The following is a 20,673-nucleotide window of genomic DNA, read 5'->3' as shown; positions in this document are numbered from 1 at the left end:
GCTGCAGTTCTCGGGAGAACCATCTGGGAACTGGGAGACCAGGCCTGAGGTTGGGGGTCAGTTCTGTCCTAGCTGGGCAAACTGGGGCAAATCACTTCATTCTGGGCAAGTTTGGGGTCCCTATCCACATCAACAGTGAAAGTGGAAGGATGGCAGGGTGGGCTGGCCACAGACAAGCACCCTTCAACCATCTTCACAGGAAACGGGAATCCCTGCATGGATCTGTCCACCAGTGTGGACAGTGACAAGGTAAGATGGAGGCAGAAATACCAGGGCTAACCTGTCACCAGAAGACTGAAAATGCAAGAGACATGGAGGGTGATGCTGGCAGAAATACCTTGCCAGTAGCTACAGGGCCTGGAGGTCTGGTTATATGCTCAGAGCCTGACTGATGAGCATGCCCTGTCTGACTCTGCTTCCTCATCCAGGAGACCAGAGCCACATTCTGTATGCAGAAGAGGGAAATGGCTGGGGTTAAGGGTCAGCCTGGGGAAGAGGGCTGACTAAGTGTGGAACCCTTATTCCTGCTTCTGTAAGACCACCGCCCCATGGCTCTCTCAGCCAGAGCTGAGCTCTCCAAGATGGCCTGGAGACCTAGCCCCTGTCCCCTCAGCTATAGACAATGGGTGAAGAGAATGGAGGGGAGGGGAGGTGCAGGAAGGTCAGTCGGAGCCAGAGGCACTCAGAGCTTGGCCTCTGACCCTGTATCAGAGCAGAGTCAGTGTCAGGCCTGGACCAGGAACCAAGTTTCCATCTCCTGTGCAGAGCTGACTGCACTCTCCTTGAATGGACGCACAAGAGAAACGTCTGCTCTTAGACACTAAGCAACTGCCCACTGAGCTCTTTTCCCTCCCAGCATCTCTGCTGAGGAGCAAATGTACGTCAATCCCCAGAGGCAGGGACAGGGCTGACTCCAGCCAGCAGCAGGTTCTACTGAAAGTCTGTGTGAAAGTGGCAGCTTTGTAAATTTAAGGAAAGGAAACCATAGCTGCTTTAACGGAGCACCACGCGGGCAGAGGCAGGCTGGCAGGGAGGGCAGTGGGAGGCATCAGCTTGGAGCTTTTGCCAATGTCTCCAGGTCAGTGAACTGACATCAGCAAAGGAGCGTGGCTCAGTAGGGGCTGAGTTAGGACAAGTGACAGCTATTTGAACAGCCTCAGTGGGGAGGGTAAGAGGTCCCAGCCTGAGGTCTCATGGGCGTGGCAGGGCCTGGCTTTTTGCTCCCTGCCCTGGGAGGCCTGACAAATGGTTCTGGTTGCCTTGGGGCTGAGCTCTACAATTCTCTCTAGAAATTGTGAGTCCAGGGCCCTAAGTGCACACGCAGTGGCTAAGAGCCAGATGCACCAGGTGCCCCACCCCCCAAGAGCTGACTCCTTCTTTCTTTTCTTTTTTTTTTTCTTTTTTCTTTTTTCTTTTTTCTTTTTTTCGGAGCTGGGGACCGAACCCAGGGCCTTGCACTTGCTAGGCAAGCGCCTACCACTGAGCTAAATCCCCAACCCCTGACTCCTCCTTTCTTAACAGTGGAATAACGGCCACGATGTTCTACTTGGTACAGGACCAGATCTTTAAGGAATACCTGTTCTACCCAGGTTCATATCTCAAAGCCACAGTGATGGACCCAGTGCAGATGGGTCTGCATGAGTCAGAACCCCATACTCTCACAATGCCATTACTGGGAAGCCAGCATTCCATCTGCCAAATGACTTTCTGAGAACCATGTCATTACTTTAGGGCATCAACGTTCTAAGTCAAAGATGTAAACCTCCTTTGACATTTGTCCTGGACTCTTTGCAAAGATGCTTAACTTGAGGAACCAGCTATTGCAGTAGAGATGTGGTGGGGGGCTAAGGGGGCCTCACACCTGGGGTGGGGGTCTATGCTTCTGTGGCCTAAAGCCTATAACCTGGGCTGAAGACTCTCTATTCAGTGCAATCACATCTTGGGCTGGCACAGCACAGCGTGCACCCCCTATACTACCCCTGCCTTCCCCCAACAAAGTGTCCTGCCTGAGTCTCAGTATCCAGACAATAGTCACACGTGACTGTCATTAACTAGTAGGCAGTTTGAAGACTAAAAGACACTTACTCCTGTTAGAGATTGGACTGCCCTCTCCCAATTCATGTGTTGGAAGCCTGTGTTTGGCGACAGGGCCTTTAAGGATGAAATTAAAACTAAATGGGGTTCTGAGGGCCCCAATATGTCTGATTCCCTTATAAGATAAGAGTATATCACACAGTTAAAGGGGTGGTCATCTGACTGCCTCACAGTTCCTTGAGGAGACAGGCCAGGAGAAAGCAAACCTGTCAACCCCTTGATCTTGGGCTTTCTGCCCTGCCAGAATTATGATAAATAAATTTCTTTTATTTAAGCCACCCAGTCTATGACATTTATTATGACAGTCTGACCAAACGACTGCATTCTTTCAAAACAGAAGCCTTTCAAAATACTCTTTCAAAAAAGAGGTGATATCAGAAAAGGCCACGGGGAGCTGAAATTCTCAGTGTCTTCCTATCTAATAATGTCTCCCACTGTTCTAGCTATTCCTTGCCCCCATCCCCAAGGACCCCAGCAGCAGCCCAGCACATGGCTGGGGTAGGCACAGCGTGGCTGGTGAAGCAGTGGGATATAACTAGTATCTGGGCTAGTACCCAGAGCCTCTCGCCTGTGAAGCAGGCTCCAGGCATGCCACCCCCAGGGTGAGCGGTGAGCGGTGAGCGGTGAGTGGTGTGCTTCCACGGAGACATGCAAGTGCAGAGAGCAGGGTCCTAGCAAAAGTTTCCACACTAAGAACTGTGAATTCTGTCTGGATTTCCTTTCCTAGTCTGCCCACAGCTGCCTTCCTCTGAGGAAGTTCCCGATGCTCTGAGAGAAGCCACCTCAGCTTGTGAAACAGGGACATGCATTTCACTTGAGCCATCTATGTCCCTTAGAAGCCCCTGGTCAAACAAGGAGAGCCTACACTAGGCACCTCTGCGTAGCAGACTCCGACAAGACCCTGGCCCTCTTGTGTCTCAGTTTCTCTGTGTGTCCCCTTAGCCAAGCAGACTAGGTGTGGTGGACAGAAATGGGCACATACCTGTTAGGGTGGGGGAAATGAAGCAGTCTCTCACAGACAGGGGGGTGACCCCGGGGTGGCGGGGTCCCTGCAGGAAGAAACAGACCCTGGTGGCAGGAGGGGCTGGGACCCTCGGCCAGGTCCAGGTCCAGCAGGCTCTTCTCTGAGCTGTGCCCATAACTCCCGTTCACTAGGGTGAAACAACAGGAAAGAGGAGACAGGTGAGTTGACAAGCTAGTAGGGAGTGCAAGGAGAGGATCGAGCCCCTGTAGCCATCTGAGCAACCCACATTTGAAGCTCCAGGACACCATATTTAATTCCCCAAACCACTTGGCAGAACTCCTCAGTTCTCAGGCGTGCACGCACAGGTACACCAATGCTCTAATGACTATTAGCAGACAATGGGTGTCTGTGAATTCAACACAACTGTTCTAGGAGCTCGAACACTGGTGAGCCAACTAGATGATTTCTGGAAGCTCACAAATACCACCTCACGGTGGGAACTGACCACATACAGACAAGACGCTAGGCAGGGGTTTGGGTTCTGATGTGCTGGACTTGTGGGTTGGGGACAGCCCTGGGTCTGCCTCAGTGGTTGGATGAACAATGTTTCACCAGTGGGTTCTGGAACTGGAAATGTTTTGGGTACATGTACCAAGAGGGGAGGTAACAGTCCAACTGCATCTGCTGCCAACTGGACCCAACTGGGGCCCTCTATCCTGCTTCCCAAATCAGACCATAGACAGTCTGGTTATCTATCTCTGTGCCCTGTGGTTCCTGATGGCCCAACTTCCCTATACTCCACACCCCTGCCTGCTTCTGTGAATGCCTCAGATGAGGCTGTGTTCATGGGTGACTCTAAAAATCCCATAAAGTGAATAAAATTGCCAGACATGCTTGCTGTAAGCCTCTCCTGTCTTCCCTCAGCACATTTGCTCATTGTCAGGGAAGGTATCCTTTAGGCTCTCTGTTCTAGGACCTTTATGGGTAATGCTTTGTGACCTGGGGAATCACAACATGAGCTTCCTCACTTCCCAGAACCCATTCTGCAACGTAGGCAAATCTCGATGTGTGCCTGACCCTGTGCTCCTCTGGGTACCATGGGACCCACAGTGCCAGCATCCATAGGAGCCCCAGGAATGGTGAGAATTCCTAGGTTGTACAGCACTTTGAAACCTTAAAATGCCTTGGAGATGGAATAAAATGTTACTAAGCCCAAGTAGTCCAAGTACTGTCAATTCTGAGCAAGAGGATGGGAAATCCCTACGCTAAGGACAATGACAGCAACGAGGTCACATGTGGCACGCTAGGAACAAGCCATGGGTTCCCCACTGCCTGCTTGTTTCTATTTGATACACGGGGAAACTGAGGCTCATGCACATTACACAGCTGGAAATCTGTGCTGGGCCCCTGTACTATAAGAAGTGGCCTTTTTTTAAGGCTACATCCTCAGTCCTAGCTCAGCTGACACTGTCTCTTTAGCACAGGCTATCTCTGTGCCGATGACAGACAGTACCGTCTCCTGGCCCTGAACCCACTTTATAGTGTGCAGATTTCAAGGCCCTGGATTGGGTGAGGGCTCAAAATAACATGTGTTTCATGCCATTTCCCTGGCGGCCCTGACCTGTCCCGCTGCGCGGACCGCTGGCTCTGCTGGCTTCGGCAGCTGCCCAGCCTTTTTAGGGTTATGCTTTAATAACTTGGTTGCTTTTTAATTAAAAAGAAATCCCTGGTAACAAATGGGAATGGCCCGAGTTAATGAGAGCAGGCTGCAGCTCATTTAACTCCGGCTCTGCTTGGCCGTCCTCGCCTTTTCCAGATCATTTCTGCATGCAGTTTTATTGTCCCATTGAGGCAAACCATGGGACCAGCCTCCAAAAAACTGTGGATAATTTTATGACCATTAATGGCATTTGGAGCAGAGAGCATCACAGGGGGTTGTTCTGCCAGGACCTCTCCCGGATCCTGGAGGTAAGGGTGGTTCTAAGCTTCCCTCTAGGACCTCTTGAGCGCTCTGGGTCATGTACCTCCTCCTGCAAGCACAAAGCAGAGTGCAAAGAAGGAAGGTAGATCCAGGGAGCACCAGTGACTGCCCCAGGGAGCACCACTGACTGCCCCAGGGAGCACCACTGACTGACCCAGGGAGCACCACTGACTGACCCAGGGAGCACCACTGACTGACCCAGGAAGCAGTGGTGATAGGCTGCAGAGCACCACTGACTGACCCAGGGAGCATCACTAACTAACCCAGGGAGCACTACTGACTGACCAGGGTGCAGTGGTGACAGGCCTGGGGAGCACCAGTGACTGACCCAGGGAGCACAAATGACTGACCAGCAAGCAGTGGTGATGGGCCTGGGGAGCACCAGTGACTAACCCAGGGAGCACAAATGACTGACCAGGGAGCAGTGGTGACAGGCCTGGGGAGCACCAGTGACTGACCTAGGGAGCAGTGGTGATAGGCTGCAGAGCACCAGTGACTGACCAGGGAGCAGTGGTGATGGGCCTGGGGAGCACCAGTGACTAACCCAGGGAGCACAAATGACTGACCAGGGAGCAGTGGTGATTGACCTAGGGAAGCAGTGATGACAGGCCTTGCACTCATTCAGCCCTTCCTCCTCAGGCTTCCTGGTACCCACTTGAGGGCAGGCTCATGATAGATTTTTCCAGATGGGCTGCCGAGATGGAGGGCCTCTGCCCAGGCTCAGGGACACAATCCAAACCCAGACCTCTTGGACTTTGAGACTTGAGTGCTGTCCTGCATCTCCATACCCCCAAACAAGTCCCAACCAGGACTCCAGTGAAAGCAGACAGAGTAGGGTTAACTGCTTTGCCAAGGTCCCACAGGAAAGACAGCCTGAGGGAACTAAGTAGATCAATGCTTGGGCCTTTTAGCAGCTTCTCTGCTGGAGACAGCAAGAGTTTCCTTGCAACAAACAAACAACTGATGTTGGAAAGGAGGGGAGAGGCTCTGAGGTCAAAGTTGGCACTGGCTGCGGCCACAAGCCTGCGGGAAAGCCCGACCTCTGAACTTGGCAGAGCTGAGCACCAGGCTGACAATTAGTCACCCAAGGTCACATAGCAACTGCTGGTACAGATGGAGCTCTCGTCTATGCCAAGCAGCCCCACATCTCCCACTTCCTGGAGGCTGGCCATCAAACCCAGAGACACAGCCACTCCTGCCCGCCACACGCAGCAGGTGTGCTGGGGCAAATATAGGTCCCGTGAAGCCGAGTCTTTTTCTCCATCCCCAGGGGCACCATATGACCCAGAGCAGGCCTTCTGCTCATACTCATCTCCAGGAAGGATGGATCTTCTCTGGAGAGGGAAGGATGAAAGGCATACATCTGCTGCCCTGCTGCTCTGATAAGGTGGGGTACATAGATGCCGTGTATCTCTCTCAGAGCCATGGAAGTAAAAAATGGACCCCACACCCTGGCTTTCTCCAAGCACATGAAGGCCCTTGACAAATGGTGAGAAATCTTGGAAAGTCATGTATTCTGTAGTATATGAAGAAAACAGGCTCTAAGGGGAAAAGACCTTGTGTCGCTACATAGCATATTCATAGCAGAACCTGGACTGGCACTTCTGAAACCAAGCAAGAAACTGGTCTCGTTTCCTGGTCCGGCCTCAGTTTTCATGTCTGTATAATGGGGTGACAAGAGTCACCTACCTCATAAGGTGGTGGTAATGAGGGAGATAACCAAGTGCATATGGCGGGGACTTAGCTTATACCGAGTACTCAAAGAGTTAAGAAGGGTGCTGTTACTTAGTCTGTGCTTCCTGGGGCTCAGGCAGGGCTGTTGGAGAAGCAGTCCATCCCCTGGCAGGCTGGCCCTACAGGATCCAAAGTCAGACTCTGAAGGACAAACCCCCAGGCTAAGGATTCACCAAACCTAGGGCTCAGCCACCCGAACAAAGTCCCAGTGAGCCAGCCTGAAGCAAGTGGCTCACATTATACGCACAGAAGCTTGGCACGTTCCTATAATGCCTTGAATATAAGGTAGAACCGCACCCTAGGTGACACCCACAGGAAGGTGGTTTGGTGCTGAAACTTGCTACCATTTAGTATCCAGTGCACCTCCTGCAGCTGTCTGCGGCCACCTATGGGGACCAGGAAAGCCAACGAACCAGGTACCAGGCCAGGGACAGGCCACAGCACTTCACAGTTTATAAAACCTTCGTAGTCCTCAACTGTGGGTTTCATTACAACCCCCAGGAGCTGGCTAGGCAGGCTCAGAGTGGCTTGTAAGTTGCCCAGTCCCCCTCGTCAGCGAAGTATTTCTGCAAAAGGCAAACCAGCAGACAACCAGGGGTTGACTGAGGACTCACAGCTACTCACTGCCACAGAGGGACCGAAAGCAACACAGGAGCAGGTTGGGTTGTGCGTCCAACAGGACTTTATTAGAAATCAGGTCCCAGGCTGTTGGGATGTGGTTGTTTGAATGTGAAATGTCCATCACAGGTCACTGTATTTGAACACTTGGGTTCAGTTTTAGGAGGTTGGGAAACATTTGGGACAGGAGGTCACTGTATTTGAACACTTGGGTTCAGTTTTAGGAGGTTGGGAAACATTTGGGACAGGAGGTATGGCTGGCAGGCTTTTGAGGGCTGCATTGAGGCCTGGCTTTTGGCCCAAACTCTGCTGCCATGATGCCTGCACATCTTCTCGGTCATGAACAAAAGCTGAAATAAGTCTTTCTTCCTTTAAGATACTTTGGACAGGTATTTGAAGACAACCATGGTTATCAGTCTGATGATCACTGAAGGAGCCAGAGATTCAGAGTCCGGAACTGTTATACTGTCCTACATCTACAAAGCGGGGAGACATTTATAGTTGGCACTGACAATGAAAAACCAACCACTCAGGACAAGGTCAGCCCGGTGGGCATACAAATGGATGGGATGCCAGCCTGGCTCTAGGGCCTCATAACCTGGGCTCGCCCATCTGCCTGGGTGAGCCTACTCTCAATGTTTCCCTGAGGCACATCCTTACCAATCTAGAGGCCTCTGCAAGTTCCTCTCCTCTAGAACATTCCCTGTTTCAGTCTCTAGGAGCTTCCCCACCACTCAGCTCATAGCGGCCCTGGTAGTAACTGCTACTTGGGTGTCCTGTGCATAGCCCAGGCCCATACGTCACATCTCATCCCTATCACCAGAGTTGGATCACTGCCACCCACTCCCCACCCTCCACCCCCACTGAACTGCCACACTGGCTTGTGGGAACAGTTAAAGCTCCACCTCCCCTCCCAAAAGGCCCCTAACAGCCCCAGGACAAAGATCTTAGTTTCTTGTTAGCAGACCTAGCTCCAGATGTGAACTGGACCAACTTTCTCCTCACAGAAAATAGAGGTCCAGCTGAGAAGGGCTTATCCACCTCACCCAGCAGGTAGGTCCTCTAGACATCTCTGCCTCCCTCTCCCCTCCTGAGGATACGAGGATACTCCCTCTTCAGAGCCCATAGTTAGGCTCACGGCAGGTGGCTGGAATGCTGAGAGAGAGTGTCTGTGAACTGGACCAAGTTCACACTCGTGCCTGGTGTAATTCAGGAGAACGAAACAACTTCCAGCACACATACCTAGGATAGCATCCAAGTTCACCATTGCCTTTCTGGATGTTTGACTCCAGAGTGGGTGATCTTCCCTCTCCAAGCCTCAGTTTCTTCATATGCAAAATGGGCTTCAGGATCTCAGCGGCAGGGGTGGCTGTGCACATTAAAGGACACAGAGCATGCAGAGCCCCGGTATGGTTTCCGGTGCAGCTGGCATTCTGAAAGGGGGCCCAATGTTTTGGTCTCTTCACAGGCATAGAGATAGAGCCCACTCTCCTGGGCAGGGAGTGCCAGTGACCACAGATGGGCAGCCTTGGGCCAGGGATGCCCTGCCAGCAGCCCCTCCTCAGCAGCATGCGCATAGCCTATGCTAAGCTGCAACTTCCCCTCCGGGCAGTGGGAACATGGGAACTGAACTTCATGTGCCAGGCACTGGCAGCAGGGTATCACAGAGAACCAGGGCACAGAGGGCTCCATGCCTCCTATTCCCAGGCCCAGTCCATAGCTCACCTAAGGGGACACAGAAGAGACAGAGTACAAAGAACTTCTCTGGCCGTTCCTGCCTCACCAGGTTACTTCTGTTCCCTCTTCTCCTAGCATTGGAAACACCAAACCCTGAGGTGCAGCCAGGGCTACTAGAGGAGAGGTAGTAAGAGGCGCATAGCCAGGTGTCTTCTGCATCCACATATCCTAGCAAGATGGGAAGCCGAGGCCATTTACTTGCTGGAGTGTTGTGGTATTCACGGCTACCAGGGGGCCTGTAACCTGGACAAGGCCTCCACAGCAGCAGTTCCTGATGCTGAGCTCTCACCAAGCTCAAAGCTGCCCACTGTCTCTTATCCCAGACCATAAGAACCCCATAAATCCCCCCTTTAAAGCTAAGCTAGATTTACAGGCACTCGAGCCAATAAAACCTGAGCCAGCTCACCTCAAGATGGCACCCCAAGAGCAAACCCACACCTCTGTCCCGGGTCAGAGAAACCATGGACAGTCCAAGATTGTCATGGTGTGGCTATGAACATGCTGGGATCCAGACACACATGGGGGCCAGTTCTCTCCTCACATTGCTACATACTAATCGCAAATATTAATAAGTAGTCAATAGCCACTCGCCAGAGAGCCACAGTGGACAGAGAGAGAGGAGTGGGGGGAGGGAGATAGAGAGAGAGAGCGAGCTTGGTAGTCCTTCCCCGTGTATTTGCATACAGCTTTTACTTATAACAGTCGGATGATAAGATAACTAACATATTCTTGTTCTGTCTTTTTCCAATCATTTCTAATGATGAATAGCAAAGAAGGTGACACGCCTGTCACATGTCATGTCCTGTGTCCTTGGCTCTGTCCGTGATATATGCTAACTCGTGTTTTCCAGAAGCAGAGTATGGGACATGTCTATGGTCTCACCACTATAAATACTGTGATCATACAAGGAGAACTCCATCATCCCCGGAGAGCTGCTCCCTATCGGTGCCTTAGGGGAGAGGTACTCGTCACTCTCCCAGTGTGAGTCTTCTGTGGCTGTTACAAGCCCCATAGTCAGAGTGGTTGAACAACTGGAGTTTATTTCCTCTCAAGTTTAGAGACCAGAAGGCTTAGATTGGGGTCCTAGGCAGTGTGGGTTCCAGTGAAGGCTGGTTGGTTTGTTTGTTTGTTTGTTTGTTTGTTTGTTTGTTTATTTTGAGCTTCCAGACACTACTATCTCACATGGGCTCGCATGGTCTGACCTTGGTACATGCTCACACACAGAAAGAAAGCAGGGAGCACTCTGGTGTTGTCTTATGAACACAGTAGTTCCACTGCTCAGGACCCTGCACTTAGGACCCATCTAACCTCACTGACTTCCTTACCGCAAAGGGACCCACACTGGGGGTTTAATACTTCAACCTGTGAACCTGGAGGAAGAGAACACACCCAGTCCAGGACCCCCAGTAGCCAATTCGGCCCTTCCCCCTTGCTAATAGAGATAGGAAAGAAGATGGCTCCTATTTAATAAGCTTAAAAATGAGATAGGAGAGTCAGGCAGATTCCTTGGCCATTCTGGCTGCGTTTCCATCTTGGCTTTGTTATTTAGGAGTCCCGTGGCCTTGTGTAGAACACATACTTTCTCTTCTCCATGGCATGGCTTATACCCAGCCTGCCCTTGCTGTTCTCCTTACACCCATGTCAATCAGCAGGATCTGGTCCTCTCGGCCAGGGGTTAGCACAGACATATAACACAAGTTGATTTAGGTCAGAAGCTAGAGCTTCTACTTTCTGACCAGGAGGGAGTGTCCGCTGCTCTCCTGCATGCAGTGGGTAGATCTGGAACTAGATGAAGTCATCTTGTTTAAGGAGAAGCCATCGTGTCTCAGGGAGAGTCCATGTGAGGCCAGTATCAGTAAACCAGGCACTTCAAGCAGAACAGCCGAACAACATTCGGCACTCGTGGATAGATAACATCTCACAGTGTTTAACACCCGTCACGATGAAAAAGACCTTGTTAATACAGCATTCTACAAAATCATTTTCTGGTAACCTTTCTAATGTGAATATTTAGTCCATTTATACCACTTACATTTAATATAATTACCATATGCTCAGAATTAAATCTGTAAACTTACTATTAATTTATTTGGCCTATCTATACTTTTCCTCTTCATCCTCAACTTTGTTCATATAAGTGATTTTTATTGTTCTGTTTTCTGCCTGTTAGCTTATCATACACAACTTCCTCTACCTTTAAGTTACCCTGACATATTACTGTCTAATAGGTTTATTTTTTTTCCTACTTCTTTGGCAGGACAAGAGCACAGGACTCTCAACTCCATCCGGCCCACCAACACATCACATCTCATTCATATTCACCCCCCTTACTTTAATTCTATTATTCTATCCAATGTTCCTGTGTCTAATAACAGGAGCATCTGGACCACTTCTGAATCTGTGTGGGGTTTCCCCACTCCTGGTCCTAAATCCCATACCCCTGGATTTCTGTGGCTGTGTTTGTATCCTTTTCTCATAGGATGCCATCCTTAGGGGGCTCCACTGGAAGGCATGGGATGTCAGGCTCTTCCTTCTTGACTCTGAACTTCAATATCTGTCTTCCTTGAAGCCACTGAAAGTTCACCTCGCTTCTCATCCTCCGACTGCCCGACTCTCCCCACATTCTCATCCGCTGCCTGTACCACTTCAGCACCAGTAAATATGAGTGGGCAGGAAAAGCAACGTGAAATGACAGAGTAAGACTCCAGTCTATCTGTCTTCCTGGGAACTCAGCCTTATCCTCCAATAAACTCCAATCGAATCTACATGCACAGTAAGGCTGCAAAAAAGCTCCCTGGAGTTCGGCAAATGATAAATGCCTGAAAGGAAATTATGACATCCAGAGTCCCAGTCACCTCAGTGTACTGTTTTTCTCTCCTGTATATGGAGTCCTGGCTGTCTTGGCAGCTTTTCATTGACTTTAAGCATTACATGTACTTGATCCACCAAACCCCACCATGTTGGAATTTAATTCCTGTTGTGCGGCACTATGGGCTGATGTTTCTAGCTGATTTTATTTCACTTAATCTTCATACTGTATTTCATGAACAGATGACGCCTTTACCTGGGGAGTAGGTTTGTCCTGCCGGGAGTCTGCCTCCCTCTTCCTCTCTCTTGCCCTCTAGTGAGCTTCCAGCTATGCCCTGCCATCTACCCTGATGTGAAGCAGTAAGAAGACATCTGCCAGAGGCTGACACTTCAGTATCAGCTCCCGGCCTCCAAACCATGAGTCCGCAGATTCCCCTCAGGATAAGTAACCCATTCTCAGGTAATGAATGGTACAAACAGAAAACAGACCAAGGCAGAAGCTTTAGTCCGATACAGGCCAAATTTGTTTTAGTCCAGATGTGAAAACACTTTTCCAACAAATAATTGTGCCAATCGTGCAGCGTCTTATTTCCTGGCTGCACAAACATTATTCCTTAGAGTCGTACTTCAAACTGTTCAGAAAAGAGAAAACCAAACCAGTCAGTTTATGATCACCTACCTTACATTTATCCATATTTATAGCCTTAGGATAATCTTCTGGATATGGGATTACCAAGTCCAAAGAGAAGCACAGCTCTCTTTTTAAGCACGGTCTCACTCACCGTCCAAACTGCCCGCCAAAAAGACTCTTATCAATTCATGCCATCGGCAACACCTCTGTCTTCTCCGCAGATGACTCTCGGTGTTCCCATTTAGAAATATGAGTCGGCTTGTGAGATGCTTGGTGGGCCAAGTGTTTGCTGTGTAAGCCTGACAACCTGCATTTGATCCCTAACATCACGGCAGGAGAGAATATACTCCGGAGACTCTGTGGCCTCTACCCGCACACAGCGTCACAAGCACGCCCACGCTCACCTCCCTCCCTTCCTCTCCACTCTGAAATAAAAATCTGCTACCTTACACTTCAGAGTCCACCGGTAACAGAAAAGGACAGGGGGCTTTTTGTGCATCTACCAACAGAATGGTTAAGTCAACCATGGAACACAGACAGAAATCTGATAGGCATTAGACATGACATGGTAAGACGCCACCACGATGCAGCCACCACGATTCGAAAGTTTCGGCTGCTGAAGAATGCAGTCTGTGAATAATATTCTGGTAGTTTCTCTCCTCAACTCATGTGGGTTACTTACCAAATGGCCTGTTAACCACAAAGTAGGAACTGAGACCATCTCACAGCTCATGAGGGAGTCGGTTCCCACATCCTCTGCCAGACGTGAGACGAGGCGGGGGGAGGGGGGACCCTCCTCACCTACTTGGAGGTGCTGGACACAGGATCAAACAGCTGCTAATCACAGACACAACGTAGGGGAGTCCGCCTTACCACAAGGCACCATTTCATATTTTTTCTGGATTTATAAAAAAAAAATCTTCATCACAAGAGAAAGCACTTTAAGAATTACGCCCAATGAAAAGACCGATGGGGAGATAGGTCAGTAGTAGAGCACATGCTCAGAACACCCGAGGCTCCAAGCTCAAGCCACAGTGCCACCAAAGCAGACACCAGAAAAGAGCAGGATTTGAAATTCTATGTATTTAAAAAAATTAAAGTCTTGATTGTTTAAAAAACGGAAAAGGAAAGGGGCTTGAGACCCCATATGAACAACAATGTCAACCAACCAGAGCATCCAGGGACTAAGCCACTACCCAAAGACTATACATGGACTGACCCTGGACTCCAACCTCATAGGTAGCAATGAATAGCCTAGTAAGAGCACCAGTGGAAGGGGAAGCCCTTGGTCCTGCTAAGACTGAACCCCCAGTGAATGGGATTGTTGGGGGGAAGGCGGTAATGGGGGTAGAATGGGGAGGGGAACACCATAGAGAAGGGGAGGGGGGGTTAGGGGGATGTTGGCCTGGAAACTAGGAAAGGGAATAACAATCAAAATGTAAATAAGAAATTCTCAAGTTAATAAAGATGGAAAAAAATAAATAAAGAGTGGTTAGTGTAAGTAATGGCAATTTAGAGCAAAACTTAATGCGATAAATAAAGGGTAACAAGTCTTCAATATTATAAAACCTGAAAATATCTGCAGATCTTATTTGAACAGCAGCTAGTTAAGAAGGATTTGAATTTTGTGTTGATTTTCACTGTTTTTAATTGTGTTTTTTCTTAACCCAAGTAACTTTCTTTGTGGAGAGTATGTCAATGTATGGTTTGGCAATTTTGAAAAACACGTTTTATTTTTTTTCCCAATAAACCAAAAAAGCTCCCACAAATAAAAAAATGGAAAATGAGTTGCTATATCAAATGCTAATGATTGATGTGTTTTTTTAACACACACTCACTGAATAACTTACTGGGTGCCAGGATAAGACACCAGAAATTAAGCTTCCCTCTGCCCCGGGGCCCATGGATGTGCTGAACAAAAAGTAAAGATCTCTACTCTTGTGGTGCTTGCATTCTGGTAGGAGAGAAGATAATGTCAAAGGAAAAGAAACAAATTAACCCTGTGATATCAGGTAGATACTAAGGCTATGACCATACATTGACATACTCTCCACAAACTAGCCAAGAAGCTAGAGAGTAAGGAGAAGCAGGCCAGTCAGAGTCAGGGAGGGGCTGACTGAGGAGGGAAGGAAGGCAGAAGCCACATGCCACCTGGGACAAGCATTCTAGGCAGAGGGAATAGTAAGGGCCTCAAGGCCAGCGTGCTCTCCAGAGAAAGGGTGCAGAAAGGCTCAGGAAGAAAAGCCCTTCGAGGAACAGGGAGAAGGTTGTGGTGAGGCCACAGAAGAGGCTGGGGCTGTCCTGCAGGACTTTGTGGGTGGTGATGACAGTGTGGCCCAGCAGGAAGCCATGAATCCTAAGCAGGGAATGGCAGATATGACGGGCCACGGGGTTCAGCCTGGCTCTGCCTAGGAAAGGTTTCGGAGGAGATCTGGCTTTAGGACTGAGGGTTTCTATCTTTCTCTACTCTCCTTTAGGACAGAGGAAACAGGCAATGTGACTACAGGCCAGTGGTTCTCAACCTTCCTAGTGCGGCAACCCTTTAATACAGTCCCCCATATCATGGTGATCCCAACCATAAAATTACTTCATTATTTCATAACTATAAATTTGCTACTGTTATAAACTGTAGTGTAACTAGCTACTATGCAGGATGTCTGACATGCGACCCCTGTAAAAGGATTGTTTGATCCCAGTTGGTCATGACCTATAGGTTGAGAGTCACAGTGTTAGCCATCCTCGTCATCTCATAAACTGTCCACAGACATAGGTAAATTTTACAGGTATAAATTCTAGGTTATAATCTGTATTGTATATATTAAAACACTGCACACTGCATACTGTTTTTGAAATGAATAACCAATCCTCGAGGCTACATCAAAAATGGGATTGAATTAGATTCCTGCCACCTGGCTTCTCAATGGCTGTCCACCAGGCTTCTTGGTGTGCAAACTTCCCCTGCTCCTCTAGGCCTCCACAAGCAACCAATAGACAAGAATACCAGAGCACAGTCTAAAAGGAGCTTGAAACATTTGGCTACTGCGGTAGACACACTGCCAGGCTTCCGAGGGCCAAGACTCTTCTTCCTCAGGGAACCCCTCAGTCCCTGTTATAGGGGCCCTGACCAGTTCAGGCAGAAAAGATGTTAAGTGCCTCTCGGTGGCAATGGAGGTTCTGGAGTGTCAGGGACCCAAGGGAAGAAAACATGTCCTCAGTGAATCTGAGAACCTCCTAGGGGTGGGGAAGGGTAGCCCAGTGAATAAATCCTGATAAGGCTTAACACTCTCAGTCTCCACGGTTCCAAGACTGAAAGCTGAGCTCCCTATGCATCTGGGAACGTATCAACTGTTTCTCTCACCCCGTGATGCCTCAGGTTCACAGAGCTCAGTACCTTCATTAAGATGGGCCTGAGAGCCCACGATACCAGGCTCCAAGCTCTCCTTTCTCACCCTCAATTTCTAGGATGCCCTGGAGCTCCCCAGGAGTCCTGCCTGGCCCAAGTCACATACAGTAACCGGCACCAAACGTCACTTGTTCTTATCCAAGCTCAGAAAGCACAGACAGGAATGGGGTGGTAAGAAACTAGAGGAAATGGCTGTTGGGTTCTATAAAACTTGAACGGACAGCCAGTCCAGAGCCACAAGCGTTGACACAGGTATGTATTTACGACCTCACAATTCCATTTCCTTTGAAACAAGTTCATTAGTTAACTCCTTACCCATTTGTTCTTCTCTCAGCTACTGTAATGTTTCTTCCAACTGCTGGAAAATATTGTAAAACCCAGGAAGGAAGATGGGCCGGCAGCAGGGGAGGTTCAGGGTACCCAGCTCCAGACAGACAACTCTGAAGTAGGGATGAGGACGGTGGTCCCCGTGCCTCCTATCTGAGAAGGATCGGTAACTATGAAGGCACCTCAGTCCCTGGCAGAATCTGAAATTAGGATGGCAGGGAGGAGGGAAAGCAATCCACATTTGGCAGAAACCATGCTTGAATTGTGACTTTATTTTTAAAGACACTGTCTTGATGACGACTAGTAGCGGTGAGTCACCCCTCTTCCACCACGTCATGTTAGGGACAGTGAACACACTGTGCTTTCCACTTACAACACCTTTGCCGGAGGAGAGAAGTGCCCCTACCACCATCCAGTGAGGGAGGGCATCCCCAGCCCCTGGGGAACACCACCATGCAAAGAGGTGGCCTCGTAGGAAGACACAGGAAGGGTTCCATGGCCTTCAGAGAGTCTCAGAAGTCTGAACCCTGTGGAAAAGTTTACTTGTTCCACAGATTGGTCCAAAGGCCAGGAAAGCCTGCAGGGCAAGGCACAGTTTTGGCATCTGAAAAATCCCCCTAGCTCCACCCCAGATCTGAACCCACCCAGTTCTGAGGGCCCTCCCTCCAGGAAGCCCCGTGATTGGTGGTGGTGGCAGCGGGTGCTCTCTTGCTCTCTCCTCAAGTCCTCCGGGCTACACCCTGAGCCCAGGCATCACTATGACAGGGTTGGGAGAGAGCCACTCCAAGGGACAATGGAAATCACGGGGTTGGGGGGATTTCTGATGGTCATAGACTGTCATTTAGTGGGGTAGGCCCAACTTACTGCCAAAGGTGGGTCAATCCTAATCTAGGTGTTTAATATCATGCCAGAGATTCAAAATATCTGTAAACAGGCGACCCGGCTGTGGAAGGCAGAACATAGGTCCATTTCACACAGAAAACAAAGCGCTGTTTTCATGGTTGTAACATAGATTAAAATTTCCAGGCCTGGAACTACCATGTACATTAGGGAAAGACTGTACTGTGTTTTGTTTGGAAGCTGCCCAAGGGTTGTTCACCAATTCAGAGAATCACGTCACCCCGGCCACTCTGCCCGTGACTCTGTACATCTGCGGCCATCAAGCTGCGTGACAATGCACACAGGTGTGAGCAGCCAATCACCTCCCCCAGCCAGTGACGCCTGAGCGTCACACAAGGGAACCCGGGCTCACGGGCCACCCTCCTTTTGTCTCTTCTTCACATTGCAATTACAACACTACATGGGGTTTTCCTAATCAGCAGCTCGGGAAGGGAACGTTATAGAGTCCACGTCAGGAGTGAAAGGGGGGGGGGTGTGTGACACAAAAAGGATCCTGTTAGGAGAAAGATGCCCTGCAGGCCACCTCTCCCTGAGGCCTACTCTTCATTCGTCGGAGGAGCAAAGCCAGGTCTTCCCAAGGTCACAAGAGCAAGCATGGCAGGGTTAAGATTTGGTTCAAGTGTATCTCACTCCACCCCACAGAGGTGCTCTGAGAACAAGACTGGGTCTAATCTCCCTGAGTTGTAAGGTCTGTTCCTGGATTCTACGCCCAGGTCTTGAACTTGAAGACACCTACGAGAAGGAGGGCACAGGGTTCCACACATGCTGCTGCCCGGCAAGAGATACTGGCAGTCCAGTCTGTGCCGAGGCATGCCAGGTTATCCCTTGGCACCTTGGCAGGCAGTGGACACTGGCTGAGGCCTGGAGATGCCTTCGATGCACACCCTGACTCCAGCCAATGCCCTCTCACAGCTCTTCTCTCCTCCCACCCCTCCTTCCCTTCATCTTTACTAGCTGCCTTGCTTTTAAGCCACTATCTTCCACCTGGACTAGGTTCCTCTGCTTCTTAAATGTGACCCATCTCTCTACCACAGTCAGGGCAATCTCTCTCTCTAAATAACAAAAATCCAGCCCAGATGTGGCCATGTCTAACCCCTGATCCTCCCACTGCCTAGGACATGACTTCCGAGCCAACCAAGGAACACTGACCTTCAGTGTGGCCTCGGTGCAGAAGCCCATCCCCTGTAATTCCCACCACATGGCACAGTTACATGGTGTCTGACTTGGTCATAGCTCTGTTCTGATTCCTCTTGTTCTTCCCCCACTGAGTGTGCCCTTCTTCTCCGAGTTCCCCTTGCACTGGGTAGCTGGCTGGCAGATAAGGGTACCACATATCTTTGGGGAGAACCACTGAGTAAAGGAATGAGTGCTGAAAAGAGCAATGTTGAGTGATCACTGGGCTAAGTCTCAAGGGAAATGGAGCCTGGGAGACTAGAGGAGGTTAGGAAAGACAGCTCAGAAGCCTTTCAGGTGACAGGGTAGGGTCCACGGAAGCCCTGATCGCTGCTGTTAAGTCATTCTACATTGTATAAAACAGTGTCTGCAGCTGGCCCTTATCCTGAGAGGCTCCATTTTGTAAGTAGCTTTTGACTTCATTTTGAGGGTGTTTGATGATGCCTGGGGAGACCCACAAACACTACCCTCTGTTGGGCACTATCCATGCAGTACAGACTGACAAATGACTTATTTCTGAGAGTAGAAAAGGTGCGGCCACATAAATGGGGCGCACTGAGACCTTGAGCACACGTGGGCATATTAAAATCATACCAGTGAAGCCAGACCCAAGAACCTACTGGATGTGCCAGACCAAGCGGTATATATATATACTCCCTCATCTGGACTCCATAAAGTACCCATCATGGTGATGGCACAACCCTGCCAACCCGTCACCTGACACAACTGTGTGTCAGGGACGGATGGACAGGAGGACTCCTACCTATCCTTGGGTCTTCAGCTCAGTTTGTTCTCCTGATGCTGACATGGCCCACTGGATTCACTGCCTTGCCCATCTGAACTTGGGCCTGTTGACCCCACTTTGGATCCTGTTCCACCCTTGTCTCTACAGCTGACCATATCTGCACTCTCAGCCCTGACTCTCTGGTGGTGGGATCTCCGCAGGGGCACCTCCATCCCTGCAGCTGGCTTGGGCTGCTCGTCAATACATGCATTTCTTCTGTCAGCCTGTCTCTGAACCCTCTGGACGCCTGCTGCAGTCTCTTTAATGTGTACTCATTCTGTAACTCACACATATACAGACATAGATGTGCACACAAATACAGCTACAGATATATGGATAGATTACCTGGCAGACAGCTATCAAAACCGCTGCACCTTCTGGGTTCATTGCTACTCAGTAAATCCTGGCATTGTGGAAAGACACACATGCACTCATCCCTGTTTCTGGCCTAGGATGCTCAGGGCACACGGCAGCTCCTTTGCTCTACTGACTGAGACTCAGGGAAACCCCAGGAGACAAGAGGGAAGCAGAGCACTCCCGAGCAGAGCACATTCTCACTGTGAGCAGAAGTGGGCTCAAACATAGAGCCCTGGAAGCTGAGCTCCCGTGCACAGGCTGTGAATAAGACCCTGACCTTGCTCCACAGGCTGCAAGAAAGCAAGTGGCTGCTGAGGGGAGGAAAAATCTTTGCCTTTCTTTGCCTCTGCGGGAAAGGTGAGGGTTCTCTGCTCTGTTTCCATAACTCTGCCCCCTGTCACGAGTAAGGCTGAGTGCAGGGAAACGCTGAGCAAAGCAAGCCTTTCCAGCCTGTGAACTCCCAAGCTCTGGGCCTTCATTTACTTTTCTGTAGATCACGGAGACTGCAGGTGCTGCCCAGTGTTGGTATCTTCTGATCCCAGCATGGTGAAAACACCAAAAGGCTTTGTGACCCAAAGGAGGGGTTTGAAGGGCCTTGCCCTGCTTCCTCCTCCTGTTCCTAGATCTAACACTAGGGACCCTCACTACAAATGGGGGGAAAGGGGTATTCCCTGTTCTGGCTTGGGTGCCTGCCCTAAAACCTTTCCCTGATCTGGGCCAAAGATAGCTTTGCACACCTGTTGCTGAACTCTGCACCAACACAAGGGTGTGTCTGACATTCCTGCTGTCCTCAGAGGCCTGTGTAAGTCACAGGACCCTTAAACAGGAGGCAGCGAGCGCTATAATTGGTTCATACCAGGATGGAAATTCTTTACGGTAACCATGTGAACTGGTCCTCTAGCATATAGAGTCTATAGGAGGCCAAACTCTCATAGGCTGCCAGATAGCTGTCACATGCTGCGACACCTCACGTGGACAGATGACTTCATTCGGACCTTCCTGAGGTCTGTGGCTGGGGCTGACCTATATGTCTAAAGCCACCTCAGGGACTGAGAACTCTCTTCAGACAACTCTGAGCGCACCATCTTACGACACATCTGGTGAGAGGAACGGGTGAACGGAAAATAGGCAAGAGGTGTGCCTGGACTTGGGCGTGATTTCA

At 49.9% G+C, this 20,673-nt stretch overlaps 1 protein-coding gene across 8 annotated transcripts in view; it reads right to left on the bottom strand.

The window, feature by feature from the left end:
* Nucleotides 1-20,673, bottom strand: part of Glis1 (GLIS family zinc finger 1) — a 191,816-nt gene that overhangs the window by 69,719 nt on the left and 101,424 nt on the right. For 5 of the 8 annotated variants that reach the window (XM_087548599.1, NM_001106703.2, XM_087548601.1 and 2 more), the window contains one exon: nucleotides 3,077-3,245. In XM_087548599.1, the coding sequence (XP_087404725.1) occupies nucleotides 3,077-3,245 (169 nt within the window). Of the gene's footprint in view, nucleotides 1-3,076; nucleotides 3,246-12,615; nucleotides 12,995-20,673 lie in introns of those variants that run through there. The other 3 variants (XM_087548602.1, XM_087548603.1, XM_087548604.1) reach the window with 3 other exon arrangements.

This window comes from Rattus norvegicus, chromosome 5, assembly GCF_021556685.1.
Source record: "Rattus norvegicus strain SHRSP/BbbUtx chromosome 5, alternate assembly SHRSP_T2T, whole genome shotgun sequence".
Taxonomy (NCBI): Eukaryota; Metazoa; Chordata; class Mammalia; order Rodentia; family Muridae; genus Rattus; species Rattus norvegicus.
Note: the sequence above shows the minus strand (reverse complement) of the source record. Positions and strands in the feature narration are given on the sequence as shown.